Consider the following 22,423-nt stretch of genomic DNA (forward strand, 5'->3'; position numbering starts at 1 on the left):
AAAGACAGATATGTAGGATAGACGTGCGGAAATTTGTCTTTAGCCAGCGGGTGGTTGGTTGGTGGAACAGACTTCCATCCCTTGTAGTGGAGGTTGATAGCCTAAATAAGTTTAAGGCTCAGCTGGACAGGTATTTTGAATGAACAGAGGGGTGAAGTGGAAGTGGGTTTGTTTTTTTTTTTTTTTTTTTTTTTGGCTGATGCTGCTGCATAAGCTTGCTTTCTTGCATCAAATGCCTCTGCTAATGCTAATCTGAGCAAGTGTAAGAATCCCATCAGAATTCAGCGTGCTCAACCCATTATACATCTCAATCAGATCACCTCGCAGGTGCCTAGTCTCCAGCCGCTGCAATTTGCAGAACTTGAGCCTCTCTTGGTAAGAGGATCATTCCCTTCATTCCCCTCGCAAATCTACATCCTTCCTAAAATGAGGCCTCCAGACCTCAGGCCTGGAGGCCTCATTTTAGGAAGGATGTGGATTTGCTTTGCTATGCTAGCAAAATTCCTGTATATCATTGACAAAACCCCATGACCTGCTCTGGCCGCCTGTCTGCATTGCTCAGAAAACTTCATATCTGACTGCACAATTACTCCCAGGTCTTTTTCATTTTCTACCACCCTAAGTGTAGTACCACACAGTTAGTACATTCCTCTGGGATTACTTTTATCCCAGACAAGTCTATATAGCAAGACATTGTTATGAGCAACTCTTTGACTAAGCATTTGTGAAGAGGGAAATGTATGCAACAGTATTTTTCTTTAGGTAATCATAAGTTGATGTCTAACAGATAGTCAAAACAGAAATCCAGAGACAGAAAAATCTTGTGTATTACTGTTTGGAAGCATACTGTACTGATAAAGAGTTCAGTAGTTGTATTTTAATATAGTATAACCTGTTTGAGGATGAAGGAAAAGCCGGAGGAAGAAATGTATGTATTTATTCTTCCTTTTTAACATTAATTGTAATGGATATTAAAAATTAGTAATAGTTTTTTGAATGATAGTGTTTTTATTTATTTATTTATTTTTTTTTTTTTTTCAGTTTTAATTCTAAATCCAGCGATGAACACCATGAAGAGGGGATGGACAATGTGATATATATGAATTTTAATTGTTATCCCAGTTTTAGTAAAATGTTTTAAAGAAAGTGCAGTTAATTGTGTCCATATGCATGCACACAGTTTCCAATTCTGAACTCCCCCCCCCCCTCCATGTGTTTTGAATAATCCACTTAAATTGATATCTCATTTTGTGTTTAGGATTTGGCATTTTCAATTGCACTGTAATTTCTTTTTGTTTAAGAATTATCTAGATTTGGCAGTAGTTACACAGGCCTGAAATGGCACTCGAAAATATCAATTGGACATTAATCATTGATTCAGGATTAATGGCTGAAACTTTCAGCATCTTCCAAAATATAAACCATTGTGTCCTTTAGTAATTTTGGAAGTTAACAGTTTAGTGTGACTGGAAATATATATTGAAACATCTGTCAAGTGACCTGCAATTGTTGCTGTTTTTGCTTGCTGACTGAACTTGTTACTCTCATTTTCAGCATAATAAACTTTTTTCATCCAATTCATCCAATTACTGCTGCCGCAGAATTTAGATACTATTTATTTTATATTTAATTATTGTATGAATGGTTTCTTGTCTCAGTTTGTTATTATTAACAATATGTAGTGGTTTATTATATTGATTACCATTATTTATCTATTTGACGAAACATTAATGTTTGTGCATACATTAATGTGAATTTTTGCATGCTTGTTTTCTAAACAGTGCCGTCATGAGATATTTTTGAGCCCTAGACAAATCAAGATTTGCCTATAGCATATGAATTACCCATAAAATTAAATAATCCACACAATGGCGAAGCACCCCTACCCAAATGGCACCCTAGGCAATTGCCAGATGCCTACCATACCACGATGGCACTGAAACTGAATATTGTATTTAACTCATCTGTGTTATGCATGTCCACACGCATGCACATGCACTCACGCACTTAGGATTTTTCATTCTTTTCTGGCTGACATGGCCCTAAAATTAACTTTGGATCCAGTGTAAGTGACTAATAGTTTGATATTTATATTTTGCTTATGTTTTCTTTTTAATTTCAGCATCATTAATAAAAGTTTTATTTCTTTGAAAAAATGTGCAAAAACATATTTAGATCTTCAAGTTTTTCTTTATAAAAATAAAATTAAATTGGATTAGAAAAAGATCAGACATTGGTGTAGTTAAAGCAGAATTCAAAAAATTTAAACCTTTTGTCAGCTGATAGCCTGCTGTTGGTTATGATTAGTTACATGATCGCTGCCTATTTAATATTCTAACTCCACAAGCTTTTCTTTATCTCCAGAAACTTTCTGTTGCTCTTATGTCTTTTGTGATTTTCCTCTCCTGAGATCACTTAACTTGATTATGGTATGGATAAATTTAATAAAGTTTCTTCTGTCCAGTTTTGGACACAAACCCAGGTCCCTTTTTTACTTAATGACTGGCTATTCATACGGGTGTCTGGTGCAGGAAATATCAGTCATATGCTCACACACATTCAGTATCTTCAATTTTGAATCTCGGGTTGATTTTATGACATTTTTCATTTATAGTTATCTAATTTTTGGATAGAAGTAATGGTAGGAGGGTTTTGTGAATTTTTCATTTGTAAATCATTTTCTTTTAATTATATACTTTTATAAAAAAAAAAAAGTGCACTTCCCAGAGGATGGATTTCTTTTCCATTAAATTTGATTTCTGAATCGTATCAAGTATTATACTACTGCAGACAAATTAATCCTGCATATTTTATATATGGACAGCAAGTTATTTATTTTTTACTCAAAGTATTCTCCACTGGGTGCCCTACAAATTGTTCATTGGATAGGAACTCAATAGTATACGATGGGGGTTAAATTTCTGACTGCTGATTTTAGCAACAAAAGTATATGATGTTATAATAACACTCTAACCCTAATAAAGTATAATACACTGAAAAATTATAATATTTTATGTATACCTTACATGCATTTTCATTAGGAAGAGCCAGTAACACTCCTTGAAAGAATTGTGATATTGTATTTCAAGTTTGTTACATCAACAGGTCCCTTATTATTTGGAGTATTCTGGATAATAAGAGTAGTATGATTTGCTTTGTTAGAATATATATATATTTTTTCAAGGTCTGCTTTATTCTGTTTTTAAGTTTCCTTTTGAAGAAGAAAATTTATAAATTTATCAGATTGTTTTCCTAAACTTGTTTTTAGTTGGCTCAAGCTGTAGAATTGTTTTATGAGCGATTGGACACTATGAATGTCGACTGTGTTGATAGGTGAGTTCTTTTTTTGCTTTTTTGAAATGAAAATGCAGGAAACATTTAAGAATATATTTGCATTAATTACTTATAAAGAAAAATATGCTATAATAAGCTTTGGATGCTTCGTGACTGCTATGGAAGGTCAGATTATATTGCACTGACAATAAAATTCGGTGGTAGTAGCACTATGTATTGGCTTGTTTTGCATGATTTAAACTTGGAGTACTAATTGTCATCAGTGATACCATGAATGCAGCTATGTAGTGTGACAGTCTTCCAACATTTTAGTCACTATGATATTTAATTGATTAAATGTGATCATATTAGGAGGTCCAATCTGCACATGAGCTGTGAAGAAGTTCTTGCTTGACTCTGCATAGAACATGGTACCTTACAGATCCTTTTCTGTTGGGGATTACTGACCCTTCTATGTGCAACTACTGTGACATCTCTTTTTAACCATTTAGTATATTTTATTTAAGTTTAATAACATATAACATATTTTTTTCTATTTCTATCCATCTGTCTGAGCCATGTACAGATTTTATCAGTAAAATTACCATAAAATTTGACTGAGCATAGTTTCATTTCACCTAACAATGTGTCATGACATGGGTACCAGCTGCTTTTACTATTTAACTTTTTAGAAACTATTGACTTGTGCATATAAATTTAACATTATTGTGTATCATTTTTGTTATCTTTATAATGTTTCATAAATAGAGTTCCCTTGTTCATGGTAATCTGTTAAAGAGTTAGCAAAATCCTGATTTTTGTCAATTTTGCTTACCTGACATTATAGCTGTTGTTCCTCATGCCAGTAAAACTCAATCAAACAACTCTCCAGGTCAATAAAGGAGAATCTGTCTTTTTATGTGATTTGATTCTTCTCTGTCACAATAACACTATGAAAGCTATGCAAAAAAATTTTCAGAATATGCGTACAAGGTTTTTCATATATCATCAAATGTTTATATATGTACTGTATATATTTCACTTTTTTTTTCTTTTTTTTTTTTTTTTTCAAGCAGCGAGAAATTATGTAATATAGGGTCTGTGCAACAGTAGTCCTGCTGCTGTTACACAGATATTTCAAAATATCAGTTCCATTGGGAACAAGTTAGATGCAGCCAAACAGCTTTTTTTCTCTCAGGTTGCAGACATCTTTCTGGCAAAAACTTGGTTTGAAATGATTCAAGACTTCTTATTCTGTATAGCGTCTGTATGTTGCACACCTCCAGGGATCACTCTAGAGATGGTGGAGTGGCCATACTGTTTAATACCACCCTCTTTGCCTTTGAACACTCAACTTCAGCTACAACCGAATCTTTTGATTCAATCATCATCTCGCTATGATTTCAGTCTAGCCACACTGACATCACTTCGGTTTATATTCCTCCAGGACCAACCATAGAAATTATCAAAGATCTGTATCACTGGCTCCTAAACCACCTTCGTCCATCTACTTAACACCCTTTTGTGGAGATTTTAACTTGCCACCTAATTGTTAGCACCTTTTTGCCAGGCTCTTAGTTCTTTTATTGAAGCAGTAATATGACAATGTCTCCTTGTTCCGTTTAGACATTGTACGAATCTCTCACTTCAAAAGACTGGAGCCCGGCATTCGAGAATGTTTTATAAGCAACCATAAATTGTGAATTATGTAAAAATGAGCTTTGTAAAGTTGTGGATGTTTGCAAGGTTTTGTGAAGATATGAATGCTGAACACTTATGCTGTTTCATTGTGAGTCAAGAAGGCATTTCTTAGGGAAGTGTTTTGGTACGTGCTTGTGAGCTACAAAATGAACTTCGCTAGTATTTAAGTGAGGAAAGGCATAGTAGTGCACACGTTTAGCAACTGTGATTTCATTCTGAAGTTAGCATATTCAATAAGTTGAACACCCTTAACACTTCACTTCAAGTTGGTAATAATAATATTCTTGAACTCTTATGATAAATTTAAAGTGTTTATTAGGAAAATGGAAAATTCAAATTTAGATGTATTTCCTACCTTAAAGCAATAACACACCTATTAGTGAAGATATAAAATTTTGTATTTTAAGTCACCTTTAAAATTTCCCTTTGCTATTTCTCAGATACAGATACTGAAAATTTGCTTGGAAAAAGAACCCATTTAAAGCTAAAATAACAAATGGTACACTCACTGCTATCAAGGAGGAGCAAATCATTGATGTCTCCTCTGATGCTGCGTTAAAAATAAAATTCTCAACAATATCTCTTTCTGCATTGTGAATCAGTGTGCAAAATGAGTACAAAGAGTGAGAAGTCAGTGACCATATTGATCCTGTTTGCAACGTCTTATATGTGCAATTCAGGGTTTTCTGCAGTTGTTGCTATAAAAAGCAAATACCAATCAAAAGTTAATGCAGAACGAGAAATGAGAGTAGTTATTTTGGCTATGAAACCCATATTTAAAAAATTATACAAGAGTAAAGAAGCTAATCCTTCATCTTAAACTAAGCAGTATGATTCTAAATTTCATATTTTTTGGTTATTTCCAATAAAATATTAACCATCAAAGTTATTGAGATATTTATTGCCTAATTTTAACATCAATGTAATCATTAGTTTTGCTCATGAAGGAAAGGGTAGGGATCACAGTATCATAAAGTTTGAGATGGTCCACTTCATGCACTAGGGGATAAAACCTTGTTAATCTTGCATTTTCATCTGCAACATGTGTCACCAATGAGATTATTGGGGATATTGAATCCAACATTGTGTTGAAACTTCTTCCTGCATCCCCTTGAATATGCTCATTGACTGTGACCTTACCCTTGCAGTAACACTTGTGTCCAATTGGATCAAAATGATTACTGACTTTGCTGTCACTAGATGTGTTGTGACTCACCACTCCAGATCCTGGTGGTAAATGGCACCTGATGAATGATAGTCAAGATAGAATTGGCTTTTCCCGAGCCAGAGCTGAGCCCTCTTTAACTGTAAATAAGCTGAAACCATCCAACACCATCTAGAACTGTAATTTAAAAAAATGGGGAGCCATTTTATGATGCTTGCCATAGCTACTCCAGTCAAACCCTCAATCATTGAAAAGGCCTCGCTGCCTACAGTAGCTCACCAAATTTTTACAATGAAACCATCCCAGATCCACTATGCTATTTCAGGAAAATCTACAATCACAAACTTGGCAGCTACCACCAAATTGATCCTCTCAGCATTAGAACAAAAAGCTGAGCTCATGATCGCATACCTGGATATTAGTGCAGCTTTTGATGCCATGGTGATTCCCACCTTGCTTCTCCTACTCAAAGACCATTTTCACATCTGGATGATATATGTTCTACTTTGTTGAATTTCTGCTCCAGAATAAAACTTTAGTTTTGCATCAAGATCATCTAGCCCTTTCTTGCAACATCACTGCTGGAGTGCTACAGGGAGGTATCCTTTCTGGTGTCCTGTTTGCTGTTATCATTATGCCTTATATCTCCTCTTGGGATGGTCTACTGTTCTGTGTGGATGACCTCAAACTGCTGATACAAGTCAAGCCAGGTGACAACACAGTACAGCTTTCAGATAAGATAAATTCACAAGTCCAGAGACATTTGAATTTATTTGGTTGGATTCAATTTTAAAATCAATCCAGGGAAGTCTTCACAGGAAGTGTATTCCTTTAAACCTGGGACACAACTGAATCTTTTGCTTGTAGGGGTTACTATACCAAACATGCTCTCTCACACAGATGTGGGAGTTTTATTTGACCACCAGATTTCTTTCAAGCCAGAGTGATAAAATTAATGCTAAATTTGCTCGTCTCAGGTGGATCTCAAAGTAGCAGTTGCTACATGTTGGAGATCCTTCAATTCTCAAGGGATTTCTCATCTCCACAGCCTACCCACCGTTTTCTATAGAACAGAAATATGGGTCTCAGTTGCATCTTCCCCCTTCACATACTGCCATGGCACATGTGATTGGGATCAGAAGAATGAAGTCGCCGATCTTGGAGAAGAGGTTAGCTTTTTTTTAGTGCTTTGGTGGATAAATTGACATTTGAGTGGTTAAGTCATGTGTGTAGTTAAAACATTCCCATTTCTGGACCTATAATTCAAACCAAAACTTCAGAAATTGCATTGATTTTAAAGTGTCTAATGGCTGGTTGGTTAAGTTCTGCAGGTAAAACAATGTGCAGAAAATAAAATGGCAAAGGAGTATCTAACTGTACTTTTGTGTACAAGCATGATACACTCATGAAATTTGCCTATAGCATGCACTGCTTGCTATAGGCAAATCTGTGAAACCAGGGTGTTTTGAAGGTTTGGATTTAAGCAAACTTAGTGTAAATTGGAAATCAAACAATAAGGGTTGGATGACTAGGGGGATAATGGCAGAATGGCTGATCCAGTTGGATAAAAGAATGATTTTCCAGAATATAAAAGTTATTTTATTTCTTGTCAATGCCACATTTCACCCACACATTAAACTGAATAGTGTTGGAATGGTTTTCCCTCCCATCACATCCACTTTTCAATCACTAGATCAGTGAATAATTGTAAACATTAAGGCAAAGTTTTGACAGATGGTTCCTGAACACCTGATTTCAAAACTTGATGGGAAAAAAAAGTTGTTCAAAACTTTGCAAAAATATATAGATGTGCTACAAGCGATAAACTGGATTAGTGCAGCATGGAATGCAATGAGCCCCTCTACAACTAAAAACTGCATCCACAAAGCAAGATTTAATTTCAGTGTGATAGTGACTTTGCAGATGCAGCTGATGTGTCTGTAATGGCTTCCTGTAAGTGCGTTTATTAACAATGAAGAACTTAAGAGGAAGATGAAGAACCTGAAAAGGATGAAAAGCAGCTTGCAAAAAAAGAAAATATTCTGTTGCATTAGATTACCTAAACACATTAAAAGAATTGTAAGTGAGCGAAAGCAGTGAATGTGGAGTAAAACTAGTGAGTGATCTAATTTTCCGCAATGAAAATGAAATTGTGAAAATGAAATACTGTAAACAAGGCAATTTTTATTCATTTTTTTTTACTAAAAGATGTGAAGTTTTCTAATAAAAAATAACAAAAGTTAATTAAAAATTAATTATGCATTATTTATTAAACATTAATTGAAACACATGTGTAATGATAAGCAATAAAAAAAAAAAGTCTGTTAAACAACCAATGAGTTTCATTTTTCTGAATTATTGAAACTAACTACATGTACACTGAGTTCTGCCCAGTGGTGTCCGCTATGGGGAGGTTTCATTGTATTTAGAATCAAATGACCCCTTCTCCAGCTTTCAGTGCTGCTTCCAGTGGAACAGATCCACTTTAGACTTATTTAGAATAGAAACCTATTCAACATGCTTTCCTAAAAAGAGAGCATTTTTTTTATATGGAAAAGCATATGACACGACTTGGAGATTTGGTATTTTAAAAGATCTTAATAACATCAGTCTAAGAGGTCACTTGGTGGTTTTTTTTTTAAATCTTTTTATTCTGTCATTTTTTCCAAGTTCAAGTAGGATCCACTCTCTCTTGGTCCTTTGCCAAGATCAAAGGTCTTGGCAAAAGAGCTGCTCCTAGGATCTGTTTTAAGTCTAATGCTTTTTTGCAATTAAAGTAAACTCCATTACCAGACAACTTTCTCCAACCATAAACTGTGCACTCTATGTCAATGACCTCAGCATATTCTCCCAGTCATGCAGTGTGAGGGTTATCAAGAGACAACTGCAACAAACCGTTGATCACCTTAACCTCTGGACAATGACCAGTGGTTTCAGGTTCTCACTAGAGAAAACCCTTTGCATCCATTTTTGTTGTAAGCATAACATTCACCCTAAACCTGAATTAAGACTTGGACAAAGCACCATTCCACTAGTAGCAGCAGAGATAAAATTCATGGAACTCATATTTGACAAAAAGCTGACATTTGTGGAACTTATTTTGTCAGCTATGCACAAAGTGCATGAGATGGCTTAACATTGTCCAACCTCTCTCTCTCTCTCTTTTAAGTCTTGGGTGCAGACCAGTGCATTTTACTCTGTCTGTATTGTGCATGTGTACAATTAAAATTAGATTATGGGTCTCAGATATACGCACCTGCTAGAATTAGCATACTTTGATGTCTTTACCCCCATTCAATATTTATAGCATGTCGGACTGCCAGCCAGCCATTTGGTATTTTGTGTCCAAGGGTTACTCAGAGAGCTTAACAACTCAGTAGACAAGGTTGCCCAATCCCCCATAGCAGCCCCTTCCACCTTGGCATACACAAATACCAGCATGCAACTTCTCACTTAAGAACAGGATGAAGTCTGATACCCTGTGTTCCATCTATCTTCAGCTCTGTTCAGAACACCAAGCTGAAAATTCTGATTGCCGCTTTACAGATGGCTCCAAGTTGGAATTGCATGTGGAATCTGCTGCTGCTGCCTCAGATAATACTATGGTATATCTGAGCAGATTCCCACTGAATGCGGCATATTCACTGTACAGCTGCATGCTATAAAGTTAGCCTTAGACTCAGAAGAACTGTATAATTCTTAAAAAAAAGTGCACTACAGGCTTTATCAGCAATGAGATACACTACTCATCCAGTCCTGCTCCGGGTTCATCATATCATCTACTCAGATTATCATCTGTACTCTATGAAGGTGGATTCGATATGACCTTCTGCCAGATCCCTATCCACATTGTGATTAGAGAAAATGATTTGGCTGATACTGTAGTCAAATTAGCAGCCCTTAAAAATAATCTTGACCTGACACTCCCCTGTATGGACTACAGGCAAGTAATCTGTAATAAGTTAAATTCATGGCAGCAAGGTTCATGGCATGGGCAGGTTACAAACAAACTATATCAGATTAAGCCCATAATCTATATGGCAGTCTAGTCTTCACAGGGATCATAAAGCGGAAGTTGTTCTTGCTTGGATCCACATAGGGCACAGTCATCTGACACATTCCTTTCTGCTGAGGATTGATGGCCCTTCTGTGTGTGAGCAATACGACACCATTTTAACCATTAAACATATTTTATCCAAATGTACCAATTTTAGAAATACTTATTTTTTATCACTTTTAACCATCTGACTGAGTCTTATCTTATGCACTCTGTCAGATTTTATCTGACAATGACCATGTGTCAGCAGTTTTTAAGTTTACAAGCTATCTATATTATAATTTGCTTATGTCCCTTCTTGTCCAGAACACTCTTTGAAATTGAACAACTCGAAGGCTAAAAGCTTTTGACCTGATTCCTTTTGCAATAGGTTTTATTTAGTAGTAAAAAAAATAAAAATAATCCAACTGATTTTCATATCCCAAGAATTGCTTTAACTCCCAGTGAAACTAATTTGCCATTTACTTTGAAGAGAACACAATTTCTTAGCCTTTATCATTACAGTCAATAAATTGCAGGGTCAGACTTTCAACAAAGTTGCCATTTTTTTCTCATAGCAGCTTTACATAGAGTTAAGAAGTTAAGATAATTTTTGTGCAATAATTATAATTTTTTTTAAAGGATGATAAAGTGATACATGTAAAAAAAATGATCAAACTGCATTTTTATTTGAGTCCACCCTACTGACACCTTAGCTAGCAGCAAAGGGAGCCAAGGAAAAGGTTTTTGTGTTCAAATTTTAATGTATTCCTGGTGCATTATAGCCCTTGTCAATTTTGCACCAGTAAAATCAAATCAAATTAAAATCACATCATAATCGCCATATTTAAATTCAGCACCCTTATGTCCAAGTGTCTGATAATCATACAGTGTTTGCATTTGATGACCTATGCAGTAGTTCAAAATCATAAAATTTTAACTATACTTTGTACTATAAATGGACTATACTCTATCTATTATTGTAAATAGATGTGTAATTGCATCCGTTTCTGCTTTTAGTCAACTAACACAACCATTGTGGCCCCGAGTGCCAAGCGTTTCTTGAGGCCAAGCGATTTTCTGTGCTAAATAGTACTGCGACTTTCTAAAGCGACTGAGTTTTTCCTTGTTTCATTTCATTCATAAGACTTTCTGTTTATTTAGCTCTACTTTTTAAAAGTATAGAAAGAGAGCCAGAAAAAGGAAAGTACCTTTTTCTTTATTTATTGTATATACTAACTGTACTAACTCCTACGCTTGGCCACAAGCGGCACTGCTCCTGCCTCCCCGTGGCGGGGCCGGTAACCTGGGTGGAAAAGCTAATCCCCCAGGGCGAAAAGGAGCCGACATGGATAAAGAAAATTATCCAGCCTTAGAGCCTTCAAGCTCAAATACCAAAGATTGGTATAACTCTGAAGAAGGTAGTGCGCAACATAAGCGCTTAAAAATAGATAATCATCAAACTGAGTATCCAAGTTTCCTGATTATCCATTCCTTAACTAGTCAACCAGTGAGTAAACTCTCTCCATTTATTATACAGAGATTTCTAGAAAATGCTGCTGGATCACCTAAAATGGTCAAAAGGCTGCAGTCAGGGGATTTGCTTGTGGAAACTACACAGTCGAAACACTCAGAATTATTGTTAAAGATGACAACATTTGGTGGTATCCCTGTTAAAATATCTCCCCACTCAACCCTAAATAGTTCCAAAGGTGTTATCTCTGAGTGGGATCTATTGAATGTAACAGAAGAGGAGCTTGTACAAGAACTTAAAGATCAAAAGGTCATACAAGCGAAGAGAATTTTGACTCGTAGAGATGGCAATCTCATTCCAACCCGCAGTGTAATTCTCACATTCAATACTCCAAACTTACCAAATACTGTAAAAGCTGGTTATTTAAATTGCCCTATCCGCCCGTATATACCAAATCCAATACGGTGTTATAAATGTCAAAAGTTCGGACACTCTCAGGCAACATGTCGAGGTAACACAATATGCCCAAAATGTGGATCCCAGGATCACACTCAAACAGACTGTACTGCTACATCTCCAGTTTGCCCTAACTGCAGGGAAGAACATCCTGCATATTCTAGAAATTGTGAGTTATGGAAAGTTGGGAAAAAAATACAGAAATTTAAAGTTGAAAATAAAGTGACATATCAGGAAGCGCGACGAAAAATACTGAAAGATACTCCTGCACGTACATATGCAGATGTTACAAAGAAATACCGTTCAATTGCTACGCAAACCAATGATTCAGTCCCACCGAACATATCACTTGCTGAATGGGCCAGAGCTCAGCTTTCAGTTCCTCAGCCATCCTTGAAGCAAAACAACAGAGACCAGACTTGCAATACTCCAATCTCCATCCCAACTACTAGTGGCATTAAGTCCCAAAGTGAGACCAGGATGACACCAGCCGAATCTTCTACTAAAACCCAAATTAATACTGCAGAAATGGATACAGATGACAAAACTGAACAAGAACCTATATTAGAAATTCATGCCGAAGAAGATATGGACACTGGACGGCCTACCTTTCCGAAAAAAGAGAAAATTAAAATAGATCGCAATAAGCCTACTGCCTCTAAAAGGCAACCGGATCATCCTACCACTAAAACTAAATAATGAAGTGCATTTTACAATGGAACTGTCGAGGACTACGTACTAATATAGATGAACTTTATGACCTAATCCGAGATTTCAATCCAGCAGGCATTTGTTTACAGGAAACATTTTTAACTCCACAAGTGACCCCCTCAATAAAGAAATATGTTTTGTACAGGCGTGACAGGAATGCAGCAACTGCAGCCCATGGAGGTGTTGCGGCTTTGGTATCCGTTACTATTCCGTCTAGACAAATCCCTTTAAAAACCAATTTAGAAGTTGTAGCTGTAAGAATAGAAATTGGAATATCTTTATCTCTTATTTCTATTTATCTTCCGCCGAACCAAACGTATGTACTCAGAGACTTTGATGAGCTCCTTGCCCAGATACCACCTCCTTTTTGTCTGATGGGTGATTTTAATGGACACCACCCATTATGGGGAAGTCTCCATATGGATAAAAGAGGGCAGCTAATAGAAGCATTACTGGACAAACAAAATCTAACTCTGCTGAACACCGGTGCACATACTCATGTTCATTTTCCTTCAGGAAATACTTCAGCCATAGATCTATCTATCTGCTCCCCGGCTCTGTACCCAAGTATACATTGGGCTGTATTGGATAATCCCCACAATAGTGATCATCTTCCAATTACTTGCAAATTCCAAACTACCACCACCTATCCGGAAACTCGCAGAAGATGGAAATTTACAAAGGCAAACTGGGAAAAATTTTCCTTAAATACAGTTTTAGATAAAAGCTTCATTCTGAACCAGTCAATAGATGAAGCTAATGACCATATTACTAAACGAATACTAGCAGCAGCAAACAAAGCTCTTCCTCAGTCGTCGACTCATCCACGCAGGTGCAAAAACTACTGGTGGAATGATGAATGTAATAGAGCAAAAAAAGAAAAGAACAAAGCTTGGAATATCTTCCGCAAGCATCCCACTATTATAAACCTTATAAATTACAAGAAATTAAATGCTAAAGCACGACAAATAAGAAGGAAAGCCAAAAAAGATTCCTGGATACAGTTCGCTTCCACTATCACCAAAAACACCGATACTAGATTAATCTGGAGGAAAATCCAAAATCTGAATGGCAAATATCCATTGTCATCCTCTCCAATATTGATCTGTAATGGACAGGAACTGTCTTCCTCCAAAGACATAGCAAATGCTTTGGCTGAAGCCTTTGGTAAAATCTCAGCAGCAAATTCATATGATGCTTCATTCCAACAAATTAAAGTGGTAGCAGAAAGGTATAAGTTAAATTTCAACACCGGTCTGTCTCTTCCATATAATCAGCCTTTTACTATATCCGAGTTAACGGATGCTCTTAACAGAGCACCCAATAGTGCAGCTGGCCCTGATGGTATATTTTATATTATGCTAAAACACTTGAATGATACTGCTTTGCAAATTCTTTTAATATTTTTCAACAGAATTTTTGAAGAACATATTTATCCTAGCTCTTGGAAACATTCATTTGTATTAGCCATCCCTAAACCAGGGAAAGACCTCTCTAATCCAGGAAATTATCATCCAATTTCCTTAACTAGTTGTTTGGGGAAAACACTGGAGAAAATGGTTCTGAAGCGCCTCACCTGGTTTCTTGAGTCACATAACATCTTACATAAAAATCAGTACGGTTTTCGGCAAAATAGATCTGCATTAGATATGATGACCAAAGCAGAATCCAACATCAGAAACGCTTTTGTCAGAAATGACCATCTCGTTATGGTAAGTTTTGATTTAGAAAAGGCCTTTGATACAACATGGCGTTTCGGTATTCTGCGTGACCTTTACACCTTTGGTCTACGAGGGAGGCTTCCTCTGTTTATTCAGAGCTTTCTCCAGGGGAGAACCTTTCAGGTTAGTCATCTAAATACTCTTTCTAGAATTCATATACAGGAGGAAGGGGTCCCTCAAGGGTCTATCTTGAGTCCAACTCTATTTTTAATAAGAATAAACAAAATCATCCATGATATTCCAAGCACAGTAGAATTATATCACTATGCAGATGACCTCATGATTTCGTGCCAAGGAAAAACTATGAATTCTATTGAGAGACAGCTTCAAATCTCAATTAACAAAATCGAGCTGTGGATGTCTCGCAATGGCTACCGCTTATCAGCACAAAAATCAAACTGTATTCATTTCTGTAAAAAACGTAAGATCCACCCTGAGCCTGAGCTACATCTTAAAAATACCACCATACCTCTTTCCAATAGTATCAGATTTCTTGGTCTAATCCTGGACAATAAATTAAACTTCTTACAACACATCACATATCTGAGAACCATTTGCTTGAAAAAATTAAATATCCTCCGAGTACTATCTTCATTGACGTGGGGTGCTGACCGATACACTCTGCTTCGGCTATATCGGGTACTAATCCGATCTCGCTTGGATTACGGAGCTCCAATCTATGACTCTGCCAGGAAGAGTGCACTAACTCGGCTAGACACTATCCATCACAGTGCCCTAAGAACTGCTTTAGGAGCATTCAGAACATCCCCTGTACAGAGTCTATATATAGATGCACACGAACCTCCACTCCATCTTCGGAGGAAAATGTTGATCCTGAACTATGCAGCAAAAATACGGAGTCTTCCTTTTCATCCTATCTGGCCATACTTATTTGAGCCCCAGTGGACCACATTTTATCAAAACAAACCTACCGAAAACAAGCCTATTGGGATAAGGTTGCTACAGTTAACACAAAGTTGGAATCTAGACATGGGTAATGTCTTTCAGGAAATGAGCAATCACGACCCTCCGTGGTCTGATTATACACCAATTTGTGACTTCTCATTCCAACAATGGGGGAAAAAGCAAGCAGCAGACCTCACCATCAGGAAACTCCATGCTGCACATGTAGCAGAAAATTCTCGGTATCTTCAAATATATACCGATGGCTCGAAAACAAGTACGACAGTGGGCGCAGCAGCAGTTTCTTCTATCTTTTCTACTTCTGTGTCCCTTCCAAAGGAATGCAGCATCTACTCTGCTGAACTGTGGGCAATTAAAATATCTCTGGATCATGTTATTAATCTGTCTAGTAAGCAAATTATGATCTACTCTGATTCTCTGAGTGCAATAAAATCATTGAAAAATCCATCCAAACCAATCCACCCCATCTTGAAGCAAATTAGATCACAGATAATTGCGTTACGAGCTGCAAACCAATCAGTCCGTTTCTGTTGGATACCGGGTCATGTAGGCATCAAAGGAAATGAATATGCAGATCAAGCCGCTAAACATCCAATCACTGCAAGATCTCCTAACTACCAAGTGCCATATGCAGATTACAAATCAGTCATAAAAAACGTGTGTGAAGAGCAATGGTTGCAAATCTGGCAGGCTCAGTGTGGAAATAAACTGCTTCAATTTAAACAGGAACCTAAGTTGTGGCCATCAAGTATGCGATCAAATAGGCAAGAGGAGGTGATCCTGGCTAGGACGCGTATTGGGCACACGCATCTAACCCATATTTATCTGCTCATGGGGGAAGATCCGCCTATTTGTACATATTGTCAGACTGCACTTACAGTGAAGCATATTCTAATAGACTGCAATCATTATAATAATTATCGAAACAAAATTTTCAAATCGCTTTCACATCTGCAAGAACCTTTGACATTACCCCATCTGATTGGAGACAATGCAAATCTGGCTGAGTTCTTTTATTTCTTAAAGCAGACGGGATTATTTTACAGATTTTAATTGTAAATTGCACTATCGAATAGAATCAGGCACAATATGGCCTTAGCAGCCCTTGTGCCATTAAACAATACATCAACCAACCACAACCATTGTAGCCGACCGGGCTAGCCGGGTGGGTAAAGTGCCTGCCTGGCAACCCAAAGGTCGCGGGTTCAATTCCCGCCTCGGGCTTGGATCAAAGTACTGCAAAAACCTTGGGAGGTGCATTATAGCCACAGAAGCCTATGTGCCAACAACTACCAAAAAAAAAACCATTGTATATGCTTGTTCCATGAGGATCCCCAGTAGACTATAATCCCTAACACTTTGCTATCCAGGCTTCATTTCTGAAAATAGTGCTGTTGTTTGTTTGTTATTTGGTTTTTAGGAGCATTAGCAACTAAGGCCATATTGCTCCGAGATATGCGATGGTCATTCCCTGACCTTTCCGCATCCTCCGTATTTGGTGGTGACGGGCTCGAACCCCGGTCTAATCAAGAAGCGTGTGCTACGCACTGCTGCTCCTTCCCACCTGGCTACGGAGGCACTTTGAAAATAGTGCAAGAATCACTACTCAGCCAGTAGTTTCTGTTAATTTATTAGTCTGTGACCCCCAAGCTAGCAGCTTTCTGATCAGCCTAAGACTGCTTCAGTGGCACTGACAAATATTCTTTGTCAGTGCCACTGAAGCGCTCCTGCGCACCTGGCGTCTGCGTAGCCAGGTGGGCAGGAGCGGCAGTGCATAGCACACGCTTCTTGATTAGACAGGGGTTCGAGCCCATGACCACCAAATACGGAGGATGCGGAAAGGTCAGGGAATGATCACCGCATATCCCGGAGCAATATGACCTTAGTTGCTAATGCTTCTAAAAACCAAATAACAACAACAACAATTACTATTCAAGCTTATCCCATCCCTGTTAAAACAGGAATCACTTAAATAGGTTTTATTTAGTAGTAAAAAAATAAAAATAATCCAACTGATTTTCATATCCCAAGAATTGATTTAACTCCCAGTGAAACTAATTTGCCATTTACTTTGAAGAGAACACAGTTTCTTAGCCTTTATTTACAGTCAACAAATTGCAGAGTCAGACTTTTGGCCTGTCCTGTTAAATATTTACTTGCCCAAATGTTAGCTACTGTTTAGGTGTATCACATTTAGATATTGTATTTAGATTTTATTAAACAGCAATACTTACTTTACTTATTTCTTAATTCTCTTGTCAGTGATATTACATTTCTCAAAGTTGTGCACTTGATAATTTAACCTGGCAGTGGTCACACAGGAACTGTCATGTCCCCCACAAAAAAAAGAAAAAGTTTTTGAGCATTTTTTCTTGCTTTAGGCTTCATGACAAACTTTTTCTACCTTGTTAATAGATCTGATTTTCACAGTATAATTAGGTGAAAGTACCAGCCAGTTCATGACCCTTTTTGAATTTCAAGCATGTGGGAATCTCGGGTGTTCCTGCTCCAATATTTTGATTTTGCTTTGAATGATTGATGTTCTAATTACAGAAATCCCCCCCCCCCTGTTGCCCTCTTCAGTTCTAAATATTGCACTGTTTTCAACTTCAAGAGGAATATTTTAAGGGTTCTGATTAGTAGTTTGTTCAATTGCAGGTGGTCAGAACCTCATATAGGTTCTGCTCTGATATTTCCATTGTGTGTCAAAGGATTACCATTTTAGTTCAAGAGAACCAACTGTTACATTCTCTGACTCTAAATATTGCATTGTCTCATGATGGCACAGAACATTTTTAGGGCTTGTGATGAGAAATTACCTCAAAATGTGTTGAAAAACATGTGAAACTCTCAAAATGGTTGTTCACTGCATTCCTTCTTGTAATAAATTTTGTGCAGAGATTTGTGAACTGAATGAATGATAAGTACTCTTGTTTTCGCTTCATTTCTATTCAATCTTTGAATTAAATAATATTGCTGAATGCATATTTGATTCTGCAGATTTCTAAATGGGAAAAAGTTTGATCATGTAATTTTGAAATTGCATGTGTTATTAAAAAGTTACAATAAAATAAGTACCACAAACTAAAATATTTTTGTTTCAAGTAAAAATAAAAAGAAAAAAGTTAACCATCTGTCGAGTCCTGCACAACCCCCATTTCAACTTTTTTTTGGGGTGCCACGCATGCCAGTTTAACAGTCATTCATCTTGTATTAAAAATAGGTTCATTTTAATAAACTATCATATACAGGAATACCTCGCATAGCGTGGTTAATTTGTGCCAAAAAAAATACCGCGCTATATGCGAAACTCTGCTGATCAAGGTATTATTAGTATGTATTTTAATGTAATGCGTTCCGACAATTTGATTATATGGGCCGAGTTGCAAAAATATATAGGTGTTTGTTTACCGTAAATTGATGCACACGAAGTTTTTGCAAAAAAATAAATTAAAATGATAAAAATGAAAAATACTAGTAAGTACAGTACAAATGATTTTATTTCAGTATGTACATACCAAAAGAATATAAGTGAAGTATGCACCATATTTTTATTTTGAAAAATAACTGATCAGCTTAGTTTGCACGGTTTTCTTCTTTTTATCTGTATACATCTTTTTTTAACATCGAATGTCATTTTGCAACGCCTGCCTTACTTTCATACCTCGTTCGAGGTTTGGATCTAGAAGAACTCTCAGCGCCATTACATTTATTCTTTCCACTCATATTTGCGTATAAAAGGTGTAACGTTTTTAAAAAATAATCTTTAATAAAAATACACGGCGAAAAATATTTGTACAGCTTACGCACAATGAATGACCTCACTGCCCTTGAATCCATAACGCATTGGCCTACGTGCTGGCATTATGATACATACATACATACATATCAAATGTATTGGTGTGTAATGCGTTAATTTTTTTTTCAATTTGTAAACCGTGCTATAGCAAAACCGCACTATGCGAGGTATTCCTATATATATATGGACAATATTTTATTATGAGTTAGAACAAAAACTTTGTATTTGCTGGGCAGTACATAATGCCTTGACCTATGTGCTAGCATTATGATACATACATACATATCAAATGTATTGGTGCATAGCGCATTGATTTTTTTTTTTTTTTCAATTTGTAAACTGCGCTATAGTGAAACCCACGCTGTTCGAAACTGCACTGTGCAAGGTATTCCTGTGTGTGTATATATATATATATGTGTGGACAATATTTTATTATGAATTAAAACAAAAACTTTGTATTTGCTGGGAAATACAATATATTTTCTATAATTTAGACTTTTCACCTTGAACTGTAAACCTTAAGCTAGGTTTACATAGGGTGTGAACCAGAATTTGTGAAATAATTTTCTTAGAATGAATCACAAAAGCATTTATGTGTGCATTGATTCTACTGTAATGGAGTCATTAGTGGTGGAAGGATCTCCTCTGAAATTTAAAGGAAAGCAAGGGAGTGGACTAGGAAGAGGATATCGAGATGACAGTGTCTGGAGTCACGCAATATATTAGTCAAGAACTAAGAAATAAAAATTCTGATGGTTTTAATTACACAATGAGAATGTTTGTTGATACATAGCTTCAGTGGAAGCTCCTAATTTCTCTCTTTCTCGAACTGTCTTCATCTCTTGATACTATCAACCTTATAAATTTTTTTATTATTATTGTTTCACTCCAAAACCTTCAATATTAATGTTGTACTTATCTCTGCATTTGCTGAATGTGCAAATTTAACTACTAAAACTTTTTGATCCAGATATTTCACTAAACTTCTTCACCTTCATAGACATATAAAAAACGGAGTATGCTGTCTTTATTTTTTTATTGTGACTGTTTTTGTTTGGGAACTCGCTGCAATTAAAATTTTAATTATGCTCACTCCTAGTGAGTTTTAGAACTAAAATATCAAACGCTGTTCAAATACAGTGCAAACTAGTCATAAGAGTCTCATAGAAATTGCATTCATAATTATTCCACAAACTGCATGAATATGCTGTCTGATTTCACAACCCATAATTGCTGTTTACTCTCTGTATAAACATGGCTTTTTGCTGGGGCATTATGGTGTTGATAGCCTGTATGTATAAAATCTTTAGAAACAAATTGGTCTGACTGTTTAGAAAATACACGTTATAAGAAAAACTACTGAGTAACTCTTGTTCTGACAACAGTGACTGTCACTTAGTAGGGATAGGTTGCTACTGACTGCTGCTTTCCTTTCTAAGAATGATTAAAATTTAATGACAGCAAGTATTTGTACTAAATAGGTTTTTTTTTATCAGTAAGTAGAGTTTTAATTATTGATATTATTTCTGTTTTAGGTTTTCAAGTTGGTTTGCATATCATTTAAGCAATTTTCAGTTTCGCTGGAGTTGGGATGATTGGAATGACAGCTTAAGCATGGATACCTTGCATCCTAAACCAAAATTTGTAACAGAAACTCTTCACAGATGTCTCAGGTATTTCTTTTTCTCTCTCTCTCTCTCTCTCTCTCTCTCTCTCTCTCTCTCTCTCTCTCTCTCTCTCAGTAACACTTTTTATTATTATTATTATTTTTTTTTTTAAGCATTGAATGTGAAAGTTTAATTTGGAAGTTCAGTTTGGATTCAGTTGTTATCAAGTGGTTTCTTAAAATTGCAATGGATATGGAGCAGTAAATTCCCATGCTATAATGACATTTAATCTCAGAGAATTTATAAACTCAAGCACCAAATTCATTGTTAGGATAAATAAATATTAGTTTAACAATAACCTAATTGAGTTGAACATTCAATATGCATATCAATTTACTCCTTAAAGGATAAATAACCTTTGTCCCACATACCAGGAACTTAAAAAATCCAGCTTTGTGTTTCTGGAAGCATAATCATATTTGTAAGTTGATTCCATCCTTTCCTTCTTCCTCTCATTGAGGATTTTTTTGCAACAGTGAAGTTCAAAAGAAACCAATATTAATTACTAAATTCTTTCTCTGTTCAGGCAAACTTATCTAAAAGCTACTTCATTGCCTCCGGTGCTTGACGTCCCTTACTGTTGAGGCTCTCAGCTTCTCCATCTCTTCATCAGTTAATTTCTCTGAGGCTTGCATCCACTCCATTGAGTCTGTTAGCATGTGCCATCAACAGTTTTTTAAATTTTAAACTAACTAACTCTACTAAATGATCAATGTCCCTTACTGCGTGTTTTGAGTGACCTCTCTTAGAATCCGGAGAAATTAGCAACATATTCAGGCTATAACTTGTGTACTATTCATACAGGCAATTGCAGTGTTGTCTATTGCATTTTGACATTAAAACATTTCCATAATTGTCTTAAAGTGGACTCTTCTCCCTCAGTGGCCTCCAAGCAATTATTAGTTGTTTGTCACTTAAAGTTGGCAAGCACATTTCAGTCCAACTGTAAGATTTACTTTGTATTGGAGGCAAAAAAATAGACTTTATCACTTCACCTGCACCACTCCATCTTATCACTGATCCATTCCATGAAGTTTGTCTGATCAGATCTGTAGTTCATTTCCTCTCAGCGCATCTAATCCTAGGAGACGTAAATTCACATTCCTTAGTTGTGGAATCATTTATAACCATGAAAATTTCACCTTCACATATTTTACTGATCCCTCTCAAAGACTTATATATCTCACTTAGGTACCCTCTAAAGTGACTCATTTCCAAATTCTGTAGTCCTTTCAAGAAGTCTGATGTAATTTTTTAGGTGTAATATCCATGCTTTGATATTGTATTCCAAGTGCAGTCCTACAATTCAGAGGAAACCACGAGCCTGGTTCCCTCTGAATTTTCAGTTTAAACAGCACGCTTCCTCAGTTCATACTTCTCATTCAGCAGCGTAGAATTAGCCTTTCATGCCATTGACGGAAAACACATTTTTATTCAAGAGGTCAAAATACTTACTGTCCAACGTAATTATACAAGATTATTAATTGCAGAAACCA

The 22,423-nt window shown here is 36.3% G+C and overlaps 1 protein-coding gene across 1 annotated transcript in view; it reads left to right on the forward strand.

Annotated features, from left to right (window-relative positions):
- The window catches only part of Cbp80 (Nuclear cap-binding protein subunit 1), a 393,330-nt gene that overhangs the window by 209,332 nt on the left and 161,575 nt on the right, over nt 1–22,423 (forward strand). The window contains exons 14-15 of the mRNA XM_090368459.1: nt 3,269–3,333; nt 20,796–20,933. Coding sequence (XP_090224585.1) covers nt 3,269–3,333; nt 20,796–20,933 — 203 coding nt within the window. The remainder of the gene's footprint in view (nt 1–3,268; nt 3,334–20,795; nt 20,934–22,423) is intronic.

The sequence above is a fragment of the Mastigoproctus giganteus genome, chromosome 2 (genome assembly GCF_048544385.1).
Source record: "Mastigoproctus giganteus isolate SK-2022 chromosome 2, ASM4854438v1, whole genome shotgun sequence".
Taxonomy (NCBI): domain Eukaryota; kingdom Metazoa; phylum Arthropoda; class Arachnida; order Uropygi; family Thelyphonidae; genus Mastigoproctus; species Mastigoproctus giganteus.